The following is a 20,998-nucleotide window of genomic DNA, read 5'->3' as shown; positions in this document are numbered from 1 at the left end:
TCAAGCAAACCCATGAGCTGGCTCTTTATTCCCCGTAGACATCTGCAGGATGTTTTTGTGTGGGACTCCGTCCATTACGGTTTGCAGAACACTTCTGTATTTGGGCAGCTCGGGGGCTTGGTGGCATGTTTACTATAAGCGATCATTCCACACGTGGAGCCATTGAGCCAGCCCCTCCCAGAGTGGCACGGATTCGGGGAACTCATTCGACTCCACGTGCCCGGTGACACCACGCACTCACAAATATTGCTGCCATATTTTTCCCATCACCAGCGAAAGTGGAGCGCGAGCTCCCATTCCCCTCCTAATGGATGATTACTTTGATAATCTCTCATCCCGCGAAATTACGTTTTTTCCCCCCCCAATTAAAAATGATGCTGCGCATTGGCAATGAAACTTGGAGGCTACTTCGCATCATTCACTGCTGTGTGTCTACGCATGCATGGTTACGTGAACGTGTGAGTGAATGTGTGAGAATATATTCAGGTTAATGACATAATTCGAATCGATAAGAAAAGTGAGTGGGCTTGGGCAGGATATCTTGCTACCAGTGTGGTCAAGAATAATAACGGAGTGGCAGCCGATGAACGGAATGCATCCGAGAGGACGGCCACCGTGGACATGGAGTGATGAAACCAGTTCAGGTGCCGGGTGGATTGTTTGAGCGTGGGATCGCGAGAGGTGGCGGCGGCTTGGGAAGGCTGTCATCCAGCAGTGCATTGACAAAGGGCTTTAGATTCCTTGTGTGATTTTAACCAATTTGTATTTTTCTTGGCAAGTGCAGAAGCAATAATGTGTTACATAAAAAGCCACATCTCTCCTGCAATAAATATGTTCACAGAATGTTTACCTAATGCTATAATTTGTCCAGTAAACAATTTGGCTTACAACTACAGTGTTACGATGACCACTTAATCAGCTCCAATGTATGATCAGAATCATGCACTGTTTATCGGATATAAGAATATACCGGCCATTTATTGAGGTTTATTTTTATCAGATATTTGCATTATAAGCACGATAACACATGCTATGAAAGTAATGTAAATTACATTAAAAGGGTTTAAAATGTTTCTAGATTGGAATATTCCATAGCCATCCTTTTAAACCACCGTTTCTCCAGTTCATGAAGGCATCTACTTCATCAACACACTATTATGCCCTCTGTTCGGATAAATGATTGTTCATTTGCCTATTAACAAACCAGCAGTTCAACCGAGGTGGGCAATAATTCACTGAACATCATACATAGGACGAATGAACAACATATCAATATTCATATTAACAACTGTATGTATTAATACTAAAAACAATTGTCAGTGGTGAAAATGGATAGTCAATATTTTTTAAAATCTAGTTCTAACACCACGCTCGCTATGAAGTATTAGGTGCAGTACAGCTCTAGAAGAAACAGGGGTGAAGTTGGGCACTGCGAAACCAACAATGTGAGTTTGATTCCTGGCTACAGCGAACATCAGTGGCGAGTGACATTTGAACCGGGTCTGGTCTCCCCGTGCCTTGACCAACCCGCACCTCACCAGCTCAGAGAAGTTTGGTCAAACAACCCCCAAGACTGACAATCTCGCAGTGGATTGACAAAGTACAGTAAATTACGATTAATTGTACAGCACAGCTATACACTCAAACATAGTGTAGTAGTCTACGAAGTATAATGAACAATAACAAGCCAATCAATTTGTAAGGGCTGAGGTCATAGTTCACGTGATGGTGCATTTCTATTCCATCCACTGCACCGACAATAGGTTTGTGGTGTACCCATTTATCACGCGTTCCAATCGCGTCCTCACTGGTAGCAGATAGACGGTGGATTGTTGCTTCACAGGATCGTGAGGGATGGCAACGGCTTGGGGAGGCCATCATCCAGCAGTGGATTTATCACGGTCAATGATGATGGTGATAATGCACTATGATGCTACCGAGTAAAATAAAACAACTGTGTTGTACGACACTGCCGTTGGCAGCTGTGCATAAGCACTCAGCACAAAATCTCATTCCTCAATGACACTTGCCTCAAAAGGAATGAAAACAAATATTTAATAGGGGACGTTTTTGACAGTGGCCTTCTGCACAGCGCATCGATGCCCAACTGGAGCAAGCAAGCTCCGTTTATCGGCTGTTAACACGTCGGAGCGCTTAACCAGGAAGGAAAGAATTTGGCTTGTGGAATTAACATCGAAAAGTCATAACTCATAAATGCAAAGGCACTCCAGGTTCTGAATAAGTGTTGGTGCTGAATAATTTCACATATCCATTGATTACACCGCATACTGCAGATAATTGCCTCCGCGTGGTCAATACGCGTAATATGTGTGCGAGGTGAGTAATGGATGAACAATCTTCCAATGATAATCGGTGGGAATTTACAATCCATACTCGCCTTGATGTTTGATTTGGAATTGCGGTATTTTATGTTGCGCACAATCCAGCGCAGGTTTTGCTTCTCCACGATCGTGAGCTAGCGGGAGGCTCGGAGAGACAGCAGAGTTTAAAAGGGAATGAGAGATCTTTCATGTTGCTCTTTATTCTTGAGGGACACAGCCTAGTTCTTAATGCTACCTTGAATAACCATCCAAATGACTTCTTTCTAAAGGGACCCGGCACACCGAGGCAGTTGTACGCCGGGCATGACTGCCGCTTACATAATGGGAGCGACCGTCTCCGTAATGGAAATATTACAAACCGCTCTTAAAACCACTGGCCATGCAGCCAGGACACACTTTTGTGAGCGTCCGGAGTTATTTCGCGAGAGGCAAGGCGCGCGAAACGAGCCGGACGGTAAATAGAGGATAATGTAAGCAGTCCGGTGTGGTTATGGCTCATCAATTTAAATATTGACAAAATAATGTTTAATTTGTGTTACTTATAAGTATTGCATTAATGCACAAATTACAGTTTGCCTGAATCCTGCTCCCGATTTACTAATGTTATTTTTGGTAACAGGAAAAGTAAAATAATGAATAATCTAAATAATTAATAATCTAATTACTAATCCCTCACGTCGTTTTGAGTCCGTGTGCCCGAGCATCATTCGATACCACGCGAGGTGGCGACTGTTTAGGGCTATCACGTTGTCTCTATGGCGAATGCAAGCGGATCATGTGCTAACACACTTCTTAAGTAAGGTTATTTTTATTGGCGATGTAAAGATGTTGGTACAATGCAAGTGTTGTTATCTCAGGTGATGAGATGTTTGTTCTGATCCCATGGACTACCAAAACCGTTATATTATCAGAGATAAGTCACATTTCTTGCACGTATCGTTCAAACTTAGACTGTAAGCATGATTGGGCTGAACACGTCCTTTTGAATGGCTTGTCCTCTTGTGAGTGTACGTGTATTTATCGTTCTGTATGTGTCTGTGCTACTGTTTTGCTCTTAGGCAACCTGGATTACTACTGGCTTGAGCACTCCTCCTGGCACAACGATGGGTCCTCTACTCCGGCGGTGAGCTCAGCACCAGTCTCTCCACATCGCACACACACCGCTCTAGTGCCACCATCACTAGAGGTGGCCTATCCGGTGAAGCCGCCGAACGCCCTCGTGATTAACGGCTAGGTTCCTCGACCAATTAGATAACGCGGAAAACGTCGCACCTCTTTCCCCGCGTGTTGCGGTGTCCCTGTACATCGCAAGTGTAATTGTATCGGGTGGTAAAGGCGCAGCCCTGCAACTGCTTCCATGCGCCGCTGCTGGCAGAGAAGCCCTTCCAAGTAACACCTCGAGAGTATATTTTTGCCTACTCTTCCACGCTGTCCTGACATCATGGGACGAGGTGGTAGTACCCACACTTTACCACGTGACCTACGTATCGACTAACAGCGGTGTATTCTGTTTATCCTGCAATGTGACGGCTCTCACCCTTACAGCACACACTGCCGTCATTTGCAAATATGTACAGTATAATGTTCAGTATTCTTTTTTGTAAATGGCGATTTAAGAAATGGTGTCTCATAGCGTTCATATAGAAATGCATAAACCTTTATCAGACATCTGATGGATTTGATGGGCTGCAGTGTCCCTTTTGAAAGATACGTTAAGTGATTACTTGTCACTGTGTTTATTTCCGGGGGTTGCATCCTGAAGCGTAACATCCAGAGCGATGGCTCAGCAGTAACATTTACACACCCCGCATGCGGCGCTTGCAGCCTTTTGTTTTCAAATCTAGCGGAGACCAAATTTGCTTGCCCTGACAAATTCCCAATTCAGGTGGGAAAATTCAGTGCACATTTTGTTTTATTGACACGTTGAGCATTTACTGCCGGTTCTTTGCAGACTGGGCGAGAATTCCCAGCTGAGCTTTTCCAATTAATTCTGACGAGAAAAGCCGGAGCCTTACAAAATCTCAACATTGTTTTGTCGTGAAACTGTTTTCTTTTTTAATCTTAACAGCTAGCTATGTTGAGTATTGGTGTACTCTTACCCTCTGTCACCCACACACTTAAAGCTAAAGAATCTTCCTTTATGCCATGGGGCAAGTGCTGACACATTATGGGGCCGCTCAAAATAGCTGCTGGTGGTGTAATGGTTAGCACACCGGACTTGTGATTCACAGGTCACTCGTTATATTCCATCGCCTGGCATGGCAGTTGACAAATGGGCAAGTTTCTTCATATTCCTTGTCTCTGTCCATCCAGCGGTATTAATAGGTTAACGACATCGGGAGGTCGTGTGGTGGAGTGACCTGTGGATACTCTCACGCGTCTGACCAGTGTGAAAGAATTGTCCAAAATATCCTCCTGGTGGAGGCCCTTCCACCAGCAGTGGTGCGAGCGAGAACATTGCAGGGCTGCACCTTTGCCTTTTACTCGCTACCCATGTCATGTAGGATTGACATAGCATTGGCCTACATCAGATACATATACTAATTGCCACTTAAGTGCGTGAACAGGATTCAGACCAGACTTATGGTAATTGTAGCACCTTCCTTTAATCGCTCTGTCCCCTCCACACACAAACACAGAGAAGGCGTATGTCTTCGAACGTCTGGACTGCTCTTTGCCGCGTGCATTTAAGCATAACGAGCGTTTACATCAACCAAAAAGCAATCGATGTGCGCAACTCGTTAAGAGCGGGTTTGCCTGAATGTTTCTTCTCGGTTTAATTTTAGCAACCAGTGACCTGGCAGCCGTCCAATGAAGGCGACCGTCTAATTGGCAAGATCGTTCTCAACAAAGCGCTCACCGGGAGCGCGATGCCCAAGGATTCGGGAGCTTTGCTGGGACTCAAGGTAAGCAAACGGTCGCACTTTGAGCGGAAGAGTGGTGGCAATACCTACTGAGCACTGCAATAATGCAGCATTTGTGTTTCTGTAGATCCTTAAGCTTGACTTGACTATATATAATAATTTCAAATTGTTAAATGCACAGAGGCACGAGGAACCACAGACAAGCAGGAAGGCAGCCACGTGATGAGCTGATGCCAACAATTTCCCAAACTCGGAGGTCCTCTATCTATAAGTGTGTGCCAACTCCTCGAAGGCGAAAGTCGCCAGCGAACCTTAAAAAAGTATCTAGATATCCCCGGACATTTTATCAGGATACAGGATCCTCAGTACGCATCTGAACTTAGTCCTAAATCTGCATCATGTCTTCATCCCAGAAAGTACATTTTTGTCGCGAGGTAGTCACCAGACCTCGCGACATCATCGCTAAGTTGGCAACACTTTGTATGTCCGGTGTGACGCCTTTTGTGCCAAACTTTACTTGTAACAGCTGGGCGGCACTCAGCCGTAAGTTTTAGAAAAATGCTCGCACCCGCGTCCTGCACGCAGTCGAGTTTGCTCGTGGGTTTTGCTTTCCACCGTAAAGTCAGAACGATGCCCTCGAGGAGTTTACCGTCCTCGCTGTTACGTCTTAGACGTGGACAGGAGAAAGCTACGTCACGACTTCCCAGTCGCAGTGTGACCAAGCTGATGGACACGGGGGACACGCGCCTTCTCACGAGACACAAGCTGCTGTCGGCCTTTGAGCCGTTGACCCCCCCCCTCCCCAAAAATACTTATCGTTACCCCCCCAGAGTGGCAGATGCTCACGATGATTTTTTTTGGCTGGATTACAAATATGTGATAGCGGGATCGTTGTGGTTGCTTTTTTTACGTATTATCTCGAATGGTTTTATTCATGAGGGGGGCTGGAGTATGTTTCATAGAGGATATTGTTTTGGGAAAAAGACGAATGTGATGTGAAACATCTGGGTTATATGAAAACGCATATGAAAGTGTGTCTATAAAACAGATGGTATCTCTGCTCGCCTTCTGCACTGAGCCATGGTGGACAGTGCCCATGCTGGACTTGGTCCCGTGGTGGACAATGCTCATGGTGGACACTGGTAGCGTTTGACACCCCAGGTGTTGCCGAACAACCCGTTGACTCATGGGGCTGTGCAGAGTGGAGGAATCATCAAAGCAACGGACTGCAGGATTATCGCGGTCAATCTGCATTCGGCAGCTCTCTTAAAAAGTACAGGCAGCCAAAAATATAGCGACGCGATTAGCCCCGGGTAAAACAGATGGATGTGCACATATTGGTCATCCAGAACATTGTAGAGAGAGAAATCTTTATTATCAGTCAGAATCCATCCAAATGTTGAACCGCAAAACACTCAAAACCCAACAAAACGCTTTGATCTCGGTTTAAATGTGATCCGGTTCCATATTGGAGGAGCAGTGGTGCGTGCGGTGATCAGCGCGCTGCACTATGAAACTCGGCGACCTGGGTTCTGTTCCCAGCCCTTCCCCAACCCGCGCACTGACCAGGGTGGTGAAGTATGGTCACAAAACCTCAATGGCCGGCACGCCGTGGGGAGGCCTCACCCAGGAGTGGATTGACAAAAGTCTGTGAATTATTATTGTATTAAATATTATTATTTAAGTTCAATATGTTTATAGACATCTATATATATAAAAGGGAAATTTGTGATTATGTGTGTTTGTTCAAAATGTTTAGCGTACTTCCCGACATGCAACAAACTTGAAATTTGCCATGTGCTTATTTTCCAGACTGTACGCCGTGCAAAAATGATCAAAATACACTTTTGTGTTTTTTTTTGGGGGGGGGGGGCTCAATAATGCATATTTTTTTGCACGGCAATTGAGCTGTGACGTCACATTTGTCACGTGACCCGCGCATGTGGAAGCGTCACGCATTGTCGCGTAGTGGTTAGCGCTACGCTGCGCTACGAACCCGGCGACCCGAGCTCGATTCCCGCTCACAGCCACCAGCGGTGACGATTATTTGAACTGATCCTGGGCCTCCCCTAGGTCGACTCAGCCTCAAACGAGTAACTGGTGTGTGTGAACATCGCCACTGGGGGGACAAAGGCGGCCGGGCGTGGTGAATCCAAGTCCCGGGTGAAGTCGGGTAGTGAAGCTAGTTTGTTATAAAAGGTAAACTTCAGTCTATACTCAATCGGATACATGAATGAAGTTTCTCAAACCCGCCCCCCGCGCTTCTGTCCACCCAGCAGTATAAATGTTATTCGATTGGCAAAATGCATGTGGTGGGGTAACTTTAGGTCCTCCCACATCTCCCAAGACGCCTTGGCCATCGTGATGAAGTCGGATGAATTCCCCTCCCCCGTGGAGGGGTTCCGTCTGGAGCTCTCTGTAGTGCAGGCCCTTCCGGCAGCAGTGGCGTCAGCAAGCAGTTGCAGGGCTGCACCTTTCACTTGTTGTTCCACCTTGACATATAAATGTAATACATGCGTAATGAACGCAGCCTCTCGTCTGCCGGAGGTTATGGGCCGTGCGTACAGATTCCCTACCAAAATACCGTGCAGGAACAATGGCGATTTGTCATTTTAATTTAACCCCCCCCTCCTTCCCCACTGGGGAGCTTTGCCTGGCTCGTGGGTTGCCACAGTGTATCAGGAGGCTTAGCATGAGATCGATATCTAATTAAAGCTGATTAGATGGGAGCAGGTTGCTGAGTGCGTCTCTCTCTAGACCATCTGGCAAAAAAGGTAGAGCACCAGCACAGGCAAGTGCAGGGAGTGGCGATACTGTTCCCTGAGCCTGCAGTAAACCTCCACTCCCCCTCGTGCCCTCCGCATTGCACAAACACAGGGACGCTCCCACGAGACCGAACCACGAGACGCCGTCGGCTTGGCTTGCGAGGCGGCTAGGCGGTGTCCGCCATGTGCCCTAGTTTACGAGGATCGTCCTCTTGTCGAGGAAGCTGCCCACTGAAATCCGTCGGTCTTCCAGGGACGTCAACAGTCCCAGGTCTTGTTGGTTGTGCAATCACTCACCTCTCAAGACGCGGAGTTCTCTCCTCCAACGGTACCGTGAGATGTTCTTCTGCCCACGATATGTCCATTTTTTGTACCTCCGGTGACAACGCTATGGCCAAGTGATGACAGTACAAAAATGCATTCTTGAATCTGTCTGTGTGGCGTTTTGAGTGTTACTGTATTGAATGTGTGGGTTTTTATCCGGGTATTTTGGTTTTCTCCCCCAGGTCAAATGTTCAGGAATGGAACTGGACAAACAATACAGGGCCCGTCTGAGAATGCCGCTATCGTTATTATTGTTGAACATGAATGCCTCGACGAACCGTGCCTGAGTGCTCTTCCTTTGCACTGGCAAAGTGAGCTTTCACCAATAATTTTATTTGCATTTGGACGGCCCCCTAAGTTCACCAGGAGAGTATTGTAACTCAATTCATCATCATCAGCCATGGTCAATCCACTGCTGAATAAAGGCTTCCCCAAAGGTGGTGGTAGCTTCGGGAGACCTTTACATAACTCAATTACGTAGAGTAAAATACATAACAGACATTTTGTGTTGGGGTGATTCTAAATGTTCCCCAGTGTGTGAAGATATTATATTGAAAATAACGAATGGCTTTTCTTTGATGCTACTGGCAGTGGCTTTTTGAGCTTGGCATGGGCCCTGGCGCAAGGAATTAAATGGGTCCATCCAGCATTATTGCATGACCTTGATTAAATAGGGGGGCATACAAAAACTCAGGGGCAGAATGAGTAACGAGATGATCTGCGTTTGTCGGGCATTCTGCTGTAGCTCTCACGCCCTGTGTATATGAGCAAAGGCTGCGATGCCCCTCGCTTAATTCTACTAAGTTTAGAATATTGTCCAGCCCCTCCCAACCATTGCATATCAAAGGAGTTGACTCTGAACATTTAGAGGTCAGGCTGAGTCCTCAGCTGGTGGCTCAGCTGTTCCCCTACCGAGCACCAGGCCCGTCACAGTTCGCCGCGCTGTTCCAGTCCCGCCGCTATGCCCCCTCAGCCCCGCGGGTCGTGGTGCAGCTTACCCCGATAGCTGCTCGATGACTCGCTGGCCCTTGTTCAGCTAATAGAGAGTTTTTTTGCGACGTTGTCTGCTGCCAGGTGGTCGGCGGGAAAATGACCGAGTCTGGGAAACTGTGCGCGTTCATCACGAAGGTCAAAAAGGGCAGCCTTGCCGACATCGTCGGTCACTTGCGTGCAGGTAAGCCGGATCGAAAGTTGATGAATCGCACACGCGCGAGGGCATGAACATTCGGCGATATTAATGTCGCATTGACGGACAGCGCTCACATCGCTCGGGAGGCATGACACGCATTCAACGAAAACGCGCCCTCACCTCGCAAGACGCTGCATCGTGCCAGGCGCGGCTCCACGGCAAAGAGCCACCTTGCGAGAGAGACGTTGCTTGCGCATTGGCCAGCCAGCCCGCACAATCACATGCCCACACAGCGCATTTGTTTTCCTATTAACTAATTTAATCTGTGAGTGGAGTGTTCTGGTTGCAGAACAGAGTGTTCCAGGCACTGCATCATGAGAATTACACGTACAGTGAACTCGTAAGAGGCAGGGTAATGCAGTGGCGCTGCCTGTAATGGCACATGCGCCAAGCCCCACATTCGCAAACGTCAAAGTGATCTGCGCACGCGAGCAGCCAGGGTGGTGCTCACCTACCTCTCGTTAACAGCTCTGTGCTAGTCGTGGGAAATCCACCTTTCTATAGCGAGGGTGAGTCTATCCATAGGACAACCACTTTCGACTTCCTCACAACGTGTCAGCCTATCGAACCCATGGGGCGATTTTGGCCGGCTGAGTCAGCCCCGACAATCGGGATTTAAATTTTCAACCCTTCCAACCGCGAGCCGCTCGCTGTACCGCCGAGCCGCATCCCACAGTCGCTCCCGAGTCTCGCACACCAGGCATGCCGCGTCGTCGTAGGGCGATGCTTTGGATTAGGGCTGAACGATTTGGGAAAAATATCTAATTGCGATTTTTCTGATAGATGTTGCGATTGCGATTTGATTTGTGATTAAATTTTTTAAAGTCAAGCTTTTGTTCAATATTCACTGTGCAATAGATTTAAAACATGTGATGGTGCATTACCACATGATAACATCAAAATATGAACTGCTCTTTATATTCTAATGCAAGGATGAAAACTTAAAAGATATGAATTGCTTCCAACATGTTTTTATTAAAATGTTTTAATTGAAATAAAACAATCAAACATATAACAACTGTTAAATTAAATAAATAAAGTTATAATCATGAAAAACAAAACAATTATAATCATAAAGTAATAGGACTTTTCAAATCGCAAAAAATCGCAGCCTTTGCGATTTGCTAATCGCATTGTTTCAAATTGCGATTTTGGTTTGAAATCGATTAATCGTTCAGCCCTACTTTGGATGGGAAGACGAAACACAACATTCCTGTGGCCATGTCATTCGAAGCGGGCTCCGCATTGTGATAGGGGTTTTACATCTTTTCAATCCAGATCTTCTGATCTTTTATCAAAGGCCTCATATATGTTCTACCGTGATGGGCTTGTAGCTGGTTTGTTTAATGAGATAGCAGACTTTAATGTCACAGTCAAGCATGTCATTAAAGAAAGATTGTGTTTTATATTTTTTTACGCTTTCCAACTTAGTCTGAAAATGTCTGTCGGCCGGTCTGTAATGGGGGCACGTTAGATCGAGTCAAGATGATCCAAGAGTAACACAACTTTTGTATAAAATAGTTTTGCAATTAGGGACTAAAAAAAACTGGCCAGATTGATTGAAGGTGTTGCCCAAAACCCATAGACAATTCCAGTGTGTAAATGACCCTCCCTCTTGCAGCCTGGCTGGCTGGCTGAGGTGCAGCCTTCCCTGCAGAGCCGCTATCCCAGCCCCATTGCCTGATCGCGGCCTACACACGCACTGCTTCCTGCAAGCACTTCCATTATTATCACTCATAGAATACGTCTGAGAACAAACGCATGTTGGGAAGCATCATGTGATCCATGCGTATGCATTATTATTATTGTTTTTACAATTTATAGCCGTATATTAATCCATTGCCAGATAGGGACCTCCCGGTGCCATGTCGGTCATGGGGCTTGTTGGACCTTTATCCGCCAAGCTGCTTATTGCAGGTTGGCGATAGATAGGTGGGGAGGGACAACCCATGCCCGGTTCGGGTATCACTCGCCACTAACGTGATGTAAATGTAACTGAGGAGGCCAATGTTGTTCAACGCTAAATCGCTGACCCCCCGACGCGGCCCCCAAAACAACGTTGCGGGCACTAACCGCGGCGCCACGTGCCACCAGGGGACGAGGTGCTGGAGTGGAACGGGCAGTCCCTCCAGGGGGCCACCTTCCAGGAGGTCTACAACATCATCTTGGAGTCCAAGCCCGAGCCGCTGGTGGAGCTGCTCGTGTCGCGACCCATCGGGTCAGTGAGCGCGCCGCTCCGACAAGCGTCGCGCGTCCACAGGAACAGAGGGGCCGTTTGGCCCTTTCAGTCGTCGTCGCTGTAGTTGTTGTTGGTGGTGGTGGTGGTCAAGGGAGGGTTTAAAGCAGCCTGATAACCCCTCCGGTTTACATCGCAAAAATATACCGCGTGACAGTATTTAGTTTAACACGTAGCCTTTCGCGACCAATATCATCGCGTAGATATTTACGCGATCTAACCCAAAAAAACTCTATTATGGGTGACAGTATTCGTTTGCTTTTTAATGACACGTTATATAATTTATCGTATTGCGTTTCATATATATGATATTTTGAATGCGCAAGTTCAAGTGTAAGTTCTCGACCACCGTTATCTAGTGTGTACTATATTCTAGTGCCGTAATATGTGCATTTGTCATCACGGTGTATCACAATGTTGAATGTCTCAGCGCCGTGCAATGGATTCTCACGTTTCTTGTTGATTACTTGAAAACAATTCACTCGGCCCTATTTATTGCCTTGTCTGATGGTTCAGGCCTCATGTAAGAGTCAGCTCAAGTCGTGTTTACTTGCAGGCTTTCTACGAGGAAACAGCATGAACCTAATAACCACTATCAAAAGTTGTTATTTCATTTGCAATTAGGGGAAGCGGAGATGTTCACTTTTCGACAAAAGTGAACTTGCTGTTTCCTGTTGGACAGTTTAAATGTTTTTGCGTCTCAGTTTCTTGGGTTTCCCTTTCAGCTTCTTCGATGTCCCTCTCGATTTATTGGGGTTATCCCTTCGTTTCTGAGTTAGGTCTCTCACTTATCTGAACATTTTAGATTGACATGCATGGTGATATATGGTGTATTCTGCTGACATTTATTTACATGTACAGCAAAACCTTCTCTCGCGCGGATTGAGCTATCGCGGCTTTGTGGTTTCCCAACAAATGTATTGAGGTGCAGAGTTCGCCGATCGCGCCCCTATGGCTGGGCCATTCGCGGTTGACCGCAAAATTCCTGTACGCATCGTAACTGCGCTGCTCGCGATGACGCTGCCGCGGAAGAACACACGCGGCGCCGTCTTATCTCCGTGTCGTCCTCCAAGCAGCCCATCACGGGTCCCAGCCTCCCAGGCCACGCGGTGTTCCCAGCCTCCAACGAGGAGGCAGTGAGATTCAGTCGAACGACATTTCTTCTGATAGTGTCAGGGCCGGATTAACGCACGTGGGGGCTTCAGGGGCTGCAGCCCAGGGGCCTCCGCCAGCTGGAAGGCCTCCAGAGATGAAGCGAAAAGTTATTTCACTTGCGTATGCCGAATTTTATTTGTTGTTAGCCTTGTAAAATTTAATTTATTTTTCTTTAACTTTGTTTTCCTTTTGAACATATTACTGGGGGCCTCACAGTACCTGCAGCCCAGGAGCCTACACAATCTTAATCCGGCCCTGGAGAGCGCACACTGCTGCCCACGGACACGTGTACAGCAGTGTGCGCTACGTAAATGTTTTAATTGCAAACATTTACCATACTAGTTATATTTAACACTAGAGTTGTTTTTATCATATTTTACATTCTAAATACTTCCTGTTTGACGTTTGGGTTGATTTAGGGTAACATAAAACAACAGGACGCGTGTGTGTCGCATTTTCGACCGTGAACCAGACCTGCGTTTTCCCCGTAATACCTTTGAGTTAACGGATCGCGGATTTCCCGGTTGCTGCTATTTTCAAGAAGGTATCCCCCACCGTGAGGGTTTGCTGTACTGTGCAACATCTTGTAGTCAGCACGGCTTGATGAAGGGAGAATCAGGACATGTTGAAATGTTGTCCGCCATTGATGTTAGCCGTGACTGAAATCAAACTCCGTTCGCCACGTTCATAGTGCAGTGAGCCAACCACTCACATCAGTGGAACAGAAATAATCATGATAATCACATTTCAAATATGACAAATCAGTTGTCTTATTTAGTATTCGTACTTGTATGCTTTTCTCACGTGACACAGCACAGCAAGTGGGAGACAGCCAGGGCAGGAAAGCGAAACGCTCACACACTCGCCTTGTTGTTGTCTAACATCTGCCTCCTACAGAGATCTGCCTAGAATACCGGACGGCACACATGGACACCAAGAGTCAAGTAGGCGAGACTTTAAGTTCTTTAGAAAATTATTCATTGTTTCCCAATTCACGACCTCCACACCGCCGTACACACATACTGGGCTGATCCCAGTGTTGCTAAAATATCACGCAAGTCGACGTTTCCAATGACTTCTGCCTGCTTATCTACTAAAGCTCAGCTCGTGGATGTCTCTATTGGATTGTGAGCTTAACACGCAGGTTTTCGCGGCCAATAATATGATTCATAAGCAATGTTTTGGCGAGGCCACGTGCTAATCTGGCCAAATTTGTGTCGCAATTCAATCCGCCACCGGACACGGCCACACAAATTAATTTGTCATGTGCACAGCTTTCACTGAACCAGTTATGATTGTGTCAGCTCACTGGTAAGGTGAAGGGCAATTCTCGCAACTGAATCTGGCAGCGAGATTCAAAGTTTCGCTCAGCATCAGGTCAGAATCCAGGAAATCAGAATTGCTAAATTCAAGAATTGTTCTTCAACTTGTCGGTTGGCGGAGGATCTTACAACACAGATTTGGCCAGATCATTACATGGCCAAAACCAAAAATCTATAACGGATGATGGATATTTATCATTTGATGTGCAATGCAGGGGTTGTGACGATGACACGTCTGTTTTCACGCCAGGCTCCAGCTCCTTTGAGTCTCAGAAGCTGGAGCGGCGCTCCATCTCCCTGAACACGCCCACGAGCCCGGGACTGCGAGACGTCCCGCAGACCATGCCAGGGCGGCTGTCCGTACGTCTGCCCTCTCGTGCCACACTTGCTTTGCTGCTCACCGTATATGCTCCTCACGCATAACGCACATGACCGTCATCATGGTGAGAATGCTCACACTGTATAATAATAGTATAGGGATGTAATGGTCTGCAATGCAGAGATTCGCCGGTTTGATTAGATCTCCTGGCGCGGCGGTTGATGATTGGTGCACGTTTCTTAACCGCCACCACCTCTGGCCACCCGGCAGTGTAAAGGGGTTCACCGCAGTCAGAAGTACATGTGTGGTGGGGTAAAATGTGGGTACCGCCACATCTCCAAAGGCACTTTTAAATTTAGATTGAAAACTCTCTTCTGTGGAACTGCTTTTTGTGTTTAGTTTGTTGTCCTTCCCCCGCGCCTCCGAGTAGCACGGTTGGCTACGTACGGTGCGAAAGAAGTTATACACACATGGCCAGCATGAAAGAGTAGGCCAAATTATCTTACAGAAGGGCTCTTAGAGCTGCCTCGAGTGGAGGCCCTTCTGCCGGCAGTGGTGTGAGCAAGGGATTATCTTGCATTCATTATTCATTTTTGTTGCTATGACGATGATTTTGCTTACATATCTATTTTCTTACATTATTATTCGTTAGATTTGTTACATCGTCATATTGTTCACATCTGAAATGTACACGCGTTACACTTTTTTAGCATATTTCTTAAACAAATATTCTTCCTGCACTATTCATCCTTAAATCTTTCATTTGAGGTAATTGTGTTTGTAATCTGGGCCACCTCAACAATGTTACATAAGCATTTCCCAGCAAAAATATCTCTACATAATAACTTGTGTCCTTTCACCTCGATGCTGTTTACATAATATTTTCACAGAATGCACAATTCTTGATGCATGATTTTACAATCGCTCTCTTCCCGCCCCTCATTATTTGACCCGGAAAATGAATTATATAAGCGCTGCACCGTAAATTTTCGCGAGATATGTGGTGATGCTGGGCCCATTATTCGTCAGACGCAGGCCGTGCTTTCTCAGCTATTAGCAGCGAAGAATACAGTGCAATTAATCACACTAACGGGCACGTAATGGTGGCAGCAGTTCAGGGAGCTCAGCTCATTTGAGCTTCCTAAGCCTTCCTGGGATCACTTAATTGCTCGATAGTTTTCCCTGCTAACACTCGTCTCGTGCACTTTAATGATAATGATCATAATTTAGATTTGTACCGCGTCTTAATACTAGGAGCATCTCAACACGCTGTACAGAAACAGTTTATGTCAAATAATATGGAGGAAACAACAACAAATATATAGAGGATATCCACGGCGATCCACATGAGCCCTACCACTTTAAGTTTGCTTTGCTAATGAGACACAAGTTTGCTTTGGTTTTTTTTACTTCATTACGTCCATCGTTTTCTTTATTATTATAATTATTATGCTGCACCATGAAATGTCCAAAATGTGATGCCCCATTAGTGTCTTCGCTGCAACATTTGATTCTATTTATAATTTATATATAACCGAACACAATGCATGCGGTGCAACTAGCAGCATAGATGGCTACACCACAGATTACAATCGATGTGCAGGTTCGTGTGTAGTGAGCTACAGGGAGGATCTCCGCACCTCTTGTGGCAGACTAAGCTCAATACTCTCCAGAGGGCCTCTCTGGAGGCCCTTCCACGGGCAGTGTCGTAAGCAAGCAATTTCTTCAATGACAGTCTGTTGCAATGAGGGTCTAACTGACATCGTCCCTAGCTTCGGTGGTGGCGAGTGGTTTGTCCCGAGGTTGGGGTTCAGAGTGCGGCACAGCGGTTGTTTATTTTCAAACGTTCCTATTGAGGTGGACTCACGAGCCCCCCACAACGCGCCGGTGTTTTCTGGGGAGGGGGGGGGGGACAGAGAAATCGCGAGGGGGAGGGGAACGTCCCGGCGTACCTGGTGTCGAGGTGTGGGGCTCTCGGTGTCGACCCTGAGGGTGGAGGGTGGGGGGGAAGAGGGGTGGGGAGAAAGTGACCAGCATCACAGGGGTACATCGGGTGTGTGGGGGGATGGGCAAAGGGACACACGCTACATGCGGCTTCATGTGTTGGGGTAAACAGGAATTTTTGTATTCCCGAGTGCAAGGCCCCCCACCCCCCGGTCGCTTGCTCATGCGTGGGCGACATGTCCCCGTGCGCGACGCAGATCAAGCTGTGGTACGACAAAGTCGGCTTCCAGCTGGTGGTGACCACCCTCGGAGCCACAGACCTGCCGCTCCGTGACGATGGGCAGCCGCGCAACCCCTACATCAAAATCTACTTTCTTCCAGACCGGAGGTGAGAACCAAAACCCTCTTGGCTTCGGTGAGGGTTTCCTCCGGGCTTGACCTTATCATGTGACTGCCCACCCTGAATGGTGCCACCACAGAATTTGTACTGCTCACCACGTAGTCCCGGAAGCGCGATGATGGCCTGCACGGTGGGTTACCTGTCCGAACACTGTCCAGGCTCAAGCCTGCTTAGATTCTGACATCTTATGAGATCGGGCGCATTCACAGTGCTTTGGTCATAGGCAGTGAAGTTTTATCAGCTGTAATGAATTTGTTCAGGTCTCATCGTATGTATGCAACCGTGCTAAACGGAGGTATACATAAAACAAATGTTTCAGATATCTTTCCGAGCAAATACTGCATTTAAAATGAAGATCATCTGCATTTGCGCATCATAATTATAATGCTGCACTATGTGGTCCTGAGCTTCTCAGTCTGAAGTCCTCTTGACCAACTACGATGGATGTCTCAAATGTGACCAATCATCTGGAGGTACATATGTTTGGAGAGCCAATATCCATTTAGCTGTCCAATGTGTTTTTATGGTATACCGCGTGTTGTGTTGGTGCGACGTCCAAAGTTCCTCTCCACGTGCTGGAAGCTTCTTCAGCACATCGAGTAAAACTTGGGACGTCACTATGAGACCTCATTTACCAGTAGCAAAATATAGTAATAGGCTTTTACCCTTTTATCTGGTACAAAAACTGACACCTTTTTGTTTGCATGCCTGCTTGTGTTGTGGTTATTGCAAACATGATCCCTTGTATAAAGGTGTCAGTTTTTGTACCAGATAAAAGGGTAAAAACCTATTACTATATTTTGCTACTGATAAATGAGGTCTCATAGTGTAAATGCTTAACCCGAGCTCTCAATACTCTGATAGTGAGCTGTTTTTGAGTTGTACGCCTTCTGGCGTCATCTGGTCCAACACCAATGGCTCTAAGAAAAGCCGTCTCGGGTGTGGACCAATCAACTTCAAGGATAGTGCATATCATTATCAGAGTTGTTACTTTTTTTGCATTTTGACTGCTTGTGTTGTGGTTATTGCAAACATGATCCCTTGTATAAAGGTGTCAGTTTTTGTACCAGATAAAAGGGTAAAAACCTATTGCTACTTGGGACGTCGTTCCGAACAACACGCGCACAATACGAAAAAGCGTCGGAGTGCCGTACAGCGCCACCGTGAAAGCCTACGCTGTGCGTTCTCACCGGTGATGCGTGCGTCCCACAGCGACAAGAGCAAGCGTCGCACCACCACGGTGGGACGCAGCCTGGAGCCGCAGTGGAACCAGACGTTCGCGTACTGCCCCGTGCAGCGGCGAGAGTTCCGCGAGCACATGCTGGAGCTCACGCTGTGGGACCAGCAGCGTTCGCCGGGGGAGGAGAGCGTCTTCCTGGGAGAGGTGCCGCCACCACGCTCACCCTCGCTCGCTAGCATGCTCACCCTTGCTCGCTCGCTCGCACACATGTAGTGCTGAACCTCTTTAACCTGCTGGGTGGACAGATGCGATGGAGGGGGGAGAGATTTAAGAAACTTGTCACCTGTGTATCGCAAGTTCAGTGCTGCCAACCGTTACGCCACTGTGCACGCATTTCGTTAACGAGGGTCTTGTGACAGACATTTCATCTGAAAGTGAGAGAAATCATCTGAAGTTAGTTATATCGAAAGTTACAGCAAAGAAACAGTTTGCTATGTTAGATATCTCAAGGGGTTGTCAATTCATTATGTGTTTCAATCGTTTAAGAATCTCTAGAGAAAACGAATCTAAATTTATATTTTCACGTCACATTATTTATGCTAACATTAACCTTGACCTTCTGTCTGCACTAATCTCTCATCCAAGGTCCAGTTCTACGATTGGGTCTAAAAATATTAGCCCTCAACTAAGAACTAACCCTGTCATTAACCTTATACCTATTTATAACCCCAACCCATTGTCTTAACCTAACCCAGGCCCAGATCTAACCTTAGACCTCCCCACCCATTAGCCGTTGCCCTACGTCTCACCCTTACTCCTCACCCTCAACCCGACACCACCCCTGACCCTGTCGCCCCCGAAACCGAAAAACTCCCGACCCTTCGCAGATCCTCATAGAGCTGGAGACAGCCTTGCTCGACGACAACCCTCACTGGTACAAGCTGCAGACGCACGACCTCTCATCGCTGCCTCTTCCCCAGCCCTCGCCGTTCCAGCCACGCAAGCATGGCCAGGGGGACAACGGGCGCAAGCTGCAGAGTGGGTGCCACCGCCCCCCGCCCGCCTGCCCGCCGTCCGCATTGCGCACCTGGGTTTCGAACGGGGGACGCGGCGTCGGTTCGGAAACAGGAGCGGTGCATCACAAAGACAAAGGCCCTCCCTCCGTGTAGCCTACACGAGCTGCTGGGGGCAAGTGCTGTTAGCGAGCCTCCTACGAGCTCTGGTCCACAACGGAAGGGGAAGCACTTTGCCGCTCACTCTACAGATGAGAGCGTATTTCGTCACTTGAAGGCCAAACAAACGTTCTTCATGACCAAATTTAAAGGTGATGGTTGTTTTGTACAGTTGTTGGTGGCTGGACTGAGACCATCCGCTCGTTATACGTAAGATCCGGGTTTATTCGCAAGCGGCTCGGTGAATGAACCGAGTTCACGAGTGGCGACCCTGATTCCATCCTGGGATCTCAGTGGTGCCGGTTCAGGATTCTGACCCCTGAGCGATTCCGTCTTGCCTTGCACTTAATCACGGGAGGCAGAGAGCGCACCTATAACCTACAGAGCGCACCTATAACCTACAGAGTGTACCTATAACCTAGAAAGCGCACCTATAAGCGAGAGAGAGTACCTATAAGCCTACTTATAGCCAAGAGAGAGGAAAACGTACTCTTAACCAATAATGAAATGAGGGATAGGTAATGTTCGAAAAGACTGCAAATATGTGCCAGTCAATGTATTTCCGATTGCACTGCAAATTGCCTTTTGTCAATAGCATTAGATAGTAAGCGGTGCACGCGGCGATCTGCATCATTACACATGGACAGCACTGCTTCCTCTGTGTCCCGTTTGCGATGTTTCAGGGTCACAGCGCATCGATGACGACATGTCGGACCAGGATTACAACGACGCCATCGGAGTGGTGTCCACAGGTAACCGCAGGTCGCCACTCCTGGAAACGAGGCTACCCCTTGTCTGTTGCCTTCTCATCCGCTTGAACGAAGCGAACTTGAGACTTGAACATCACCGCATGCTTCGCAACAAAGCCAGCGACATAAACGGGCACGCTGCGCCGTCGATGGGCAGGTCACGTCCGGTGGGGTGAAGTGTGGGGTCAGTCCCACCTCTTCATAAAATATCACCAAGATCAGTGCCTCTCAACGTTTTTCAATCCACAGCACTCACTTTCAACGTCTGACGGCCGTCTAATGGAGTGGGTGGGATGTGGGGGAGGGGGGGTGTGTGTGGGCTGGACCGGCCACTGAACAGCACGGAGAGGTGGTCTGTCCGAGCTTGTGAACAGCGATGTTCTTCCCTTTCCTATAATTCCGACGAAACTGCGGCACACCTGGGACTACCGCAGCGCACCGATTGCGAAGCGCCGCTTTTGTTCAGGTGCTTTTTTAATTCTAGAGCTCCGTCTTTTGGAAGCCCTCCCACCCAGCAGTTTCGTGAGCAAGCAACTGCAGCGCTGCACCTTTACGTTTTTGCAATAGAAACCGATCCATCACAGGACCCAGCAACGTGGGCCATGGCCCTTGGGAGTGAGCACAATGAAGGCAGAGCTTCCCGCGAGTGACGGCTCACTCCAATTAAATGCCCCCACAGCTGCGGCGATCGCGCGTTCGCCGCTTTTTGTACGCAAGTGGTTTGTTTACCGCGCCTATAATTTGGACTGCTATCGTGTTGTTGTCTTGTTTATTTTGTGCAACGTTCTGACCTGCCCCAACTGGATATCTTTGAAGAAGAGTTGTATAGATCATCTGTTCCTCCGGTGTAAATATTCAGATTCTGGCTCGCTGTTCAAATTGGGCAGGCCTCCCTAGTTATTACTGCGGGTTATTTGGACCGTACAAGAATGTAACGTTTCATCACAGTGCACGTCAAAGAGCCTATCATGTAATTTGCGCCATTGTGGCGAGATGTTAACTACCTCGCCTGGTATACAGGAGGTCGTGGGTTCGAT

At 47.5% G+C, this 20,998-nt stretch overlaps 1 protein-coding gene across 1 annotated transcript in view; it reads left to right on the top strand.

Moving 5' to 3' along the window:
• Positions 1 to 20,998, top strand: part of LOC144732864 (regulating synaptic membrane exocytosis protein 2-like) — a 77,851-nt gene that overhangs the window by 31,117 nt on the left and 25,736 nt on the right. The window contains 10 exon segments of the mRNA XM_078614516.1: positions 3,401 to 3,465; positions 5,129 to 5,248; positions 9,370 to 9,469; positions 11,579 to 11,702; positions 13,773 to 13,819; positions 14,448 to 14,557; positions 16,718 to 16,848; positions 18,073 to 18,244; positions 18,928 to 19,078; positions 19,896 to 19,964. Coding sequence (XP_078470642.1) covers positions 3,401 to 3,465; positions 5,129 to 5,248; positions 9,370 to 9,469; positions 11,579 to 11,702; positions 13,773 to 13,819; positions 14,448 to 14,557; positions 16,718 to 16,848; positions 18,073 to 18,244; positions 18,928 to 19,078; positions 19,896 to 19,964 — 1,089 coding nt within the window.

Source organism: Lampetra planeri, chromosome 2 (assembly GCF_965212315.1).
Source record: "Lampetra planeri chromosome 2, kcLamPlan1.2.h2, whole genome shotgun sequence".
NCBI lineage: Eukaryota > Metazoa > Chordata > Hyperoartia > Petromyzontiformes > Petromyzontidae > Lampetra > Lampetra planeri.
Note: the sequence above shows the minus strand (reverse complement) of the source record. Positions and strands in the feature narration are given on the sequence as shown.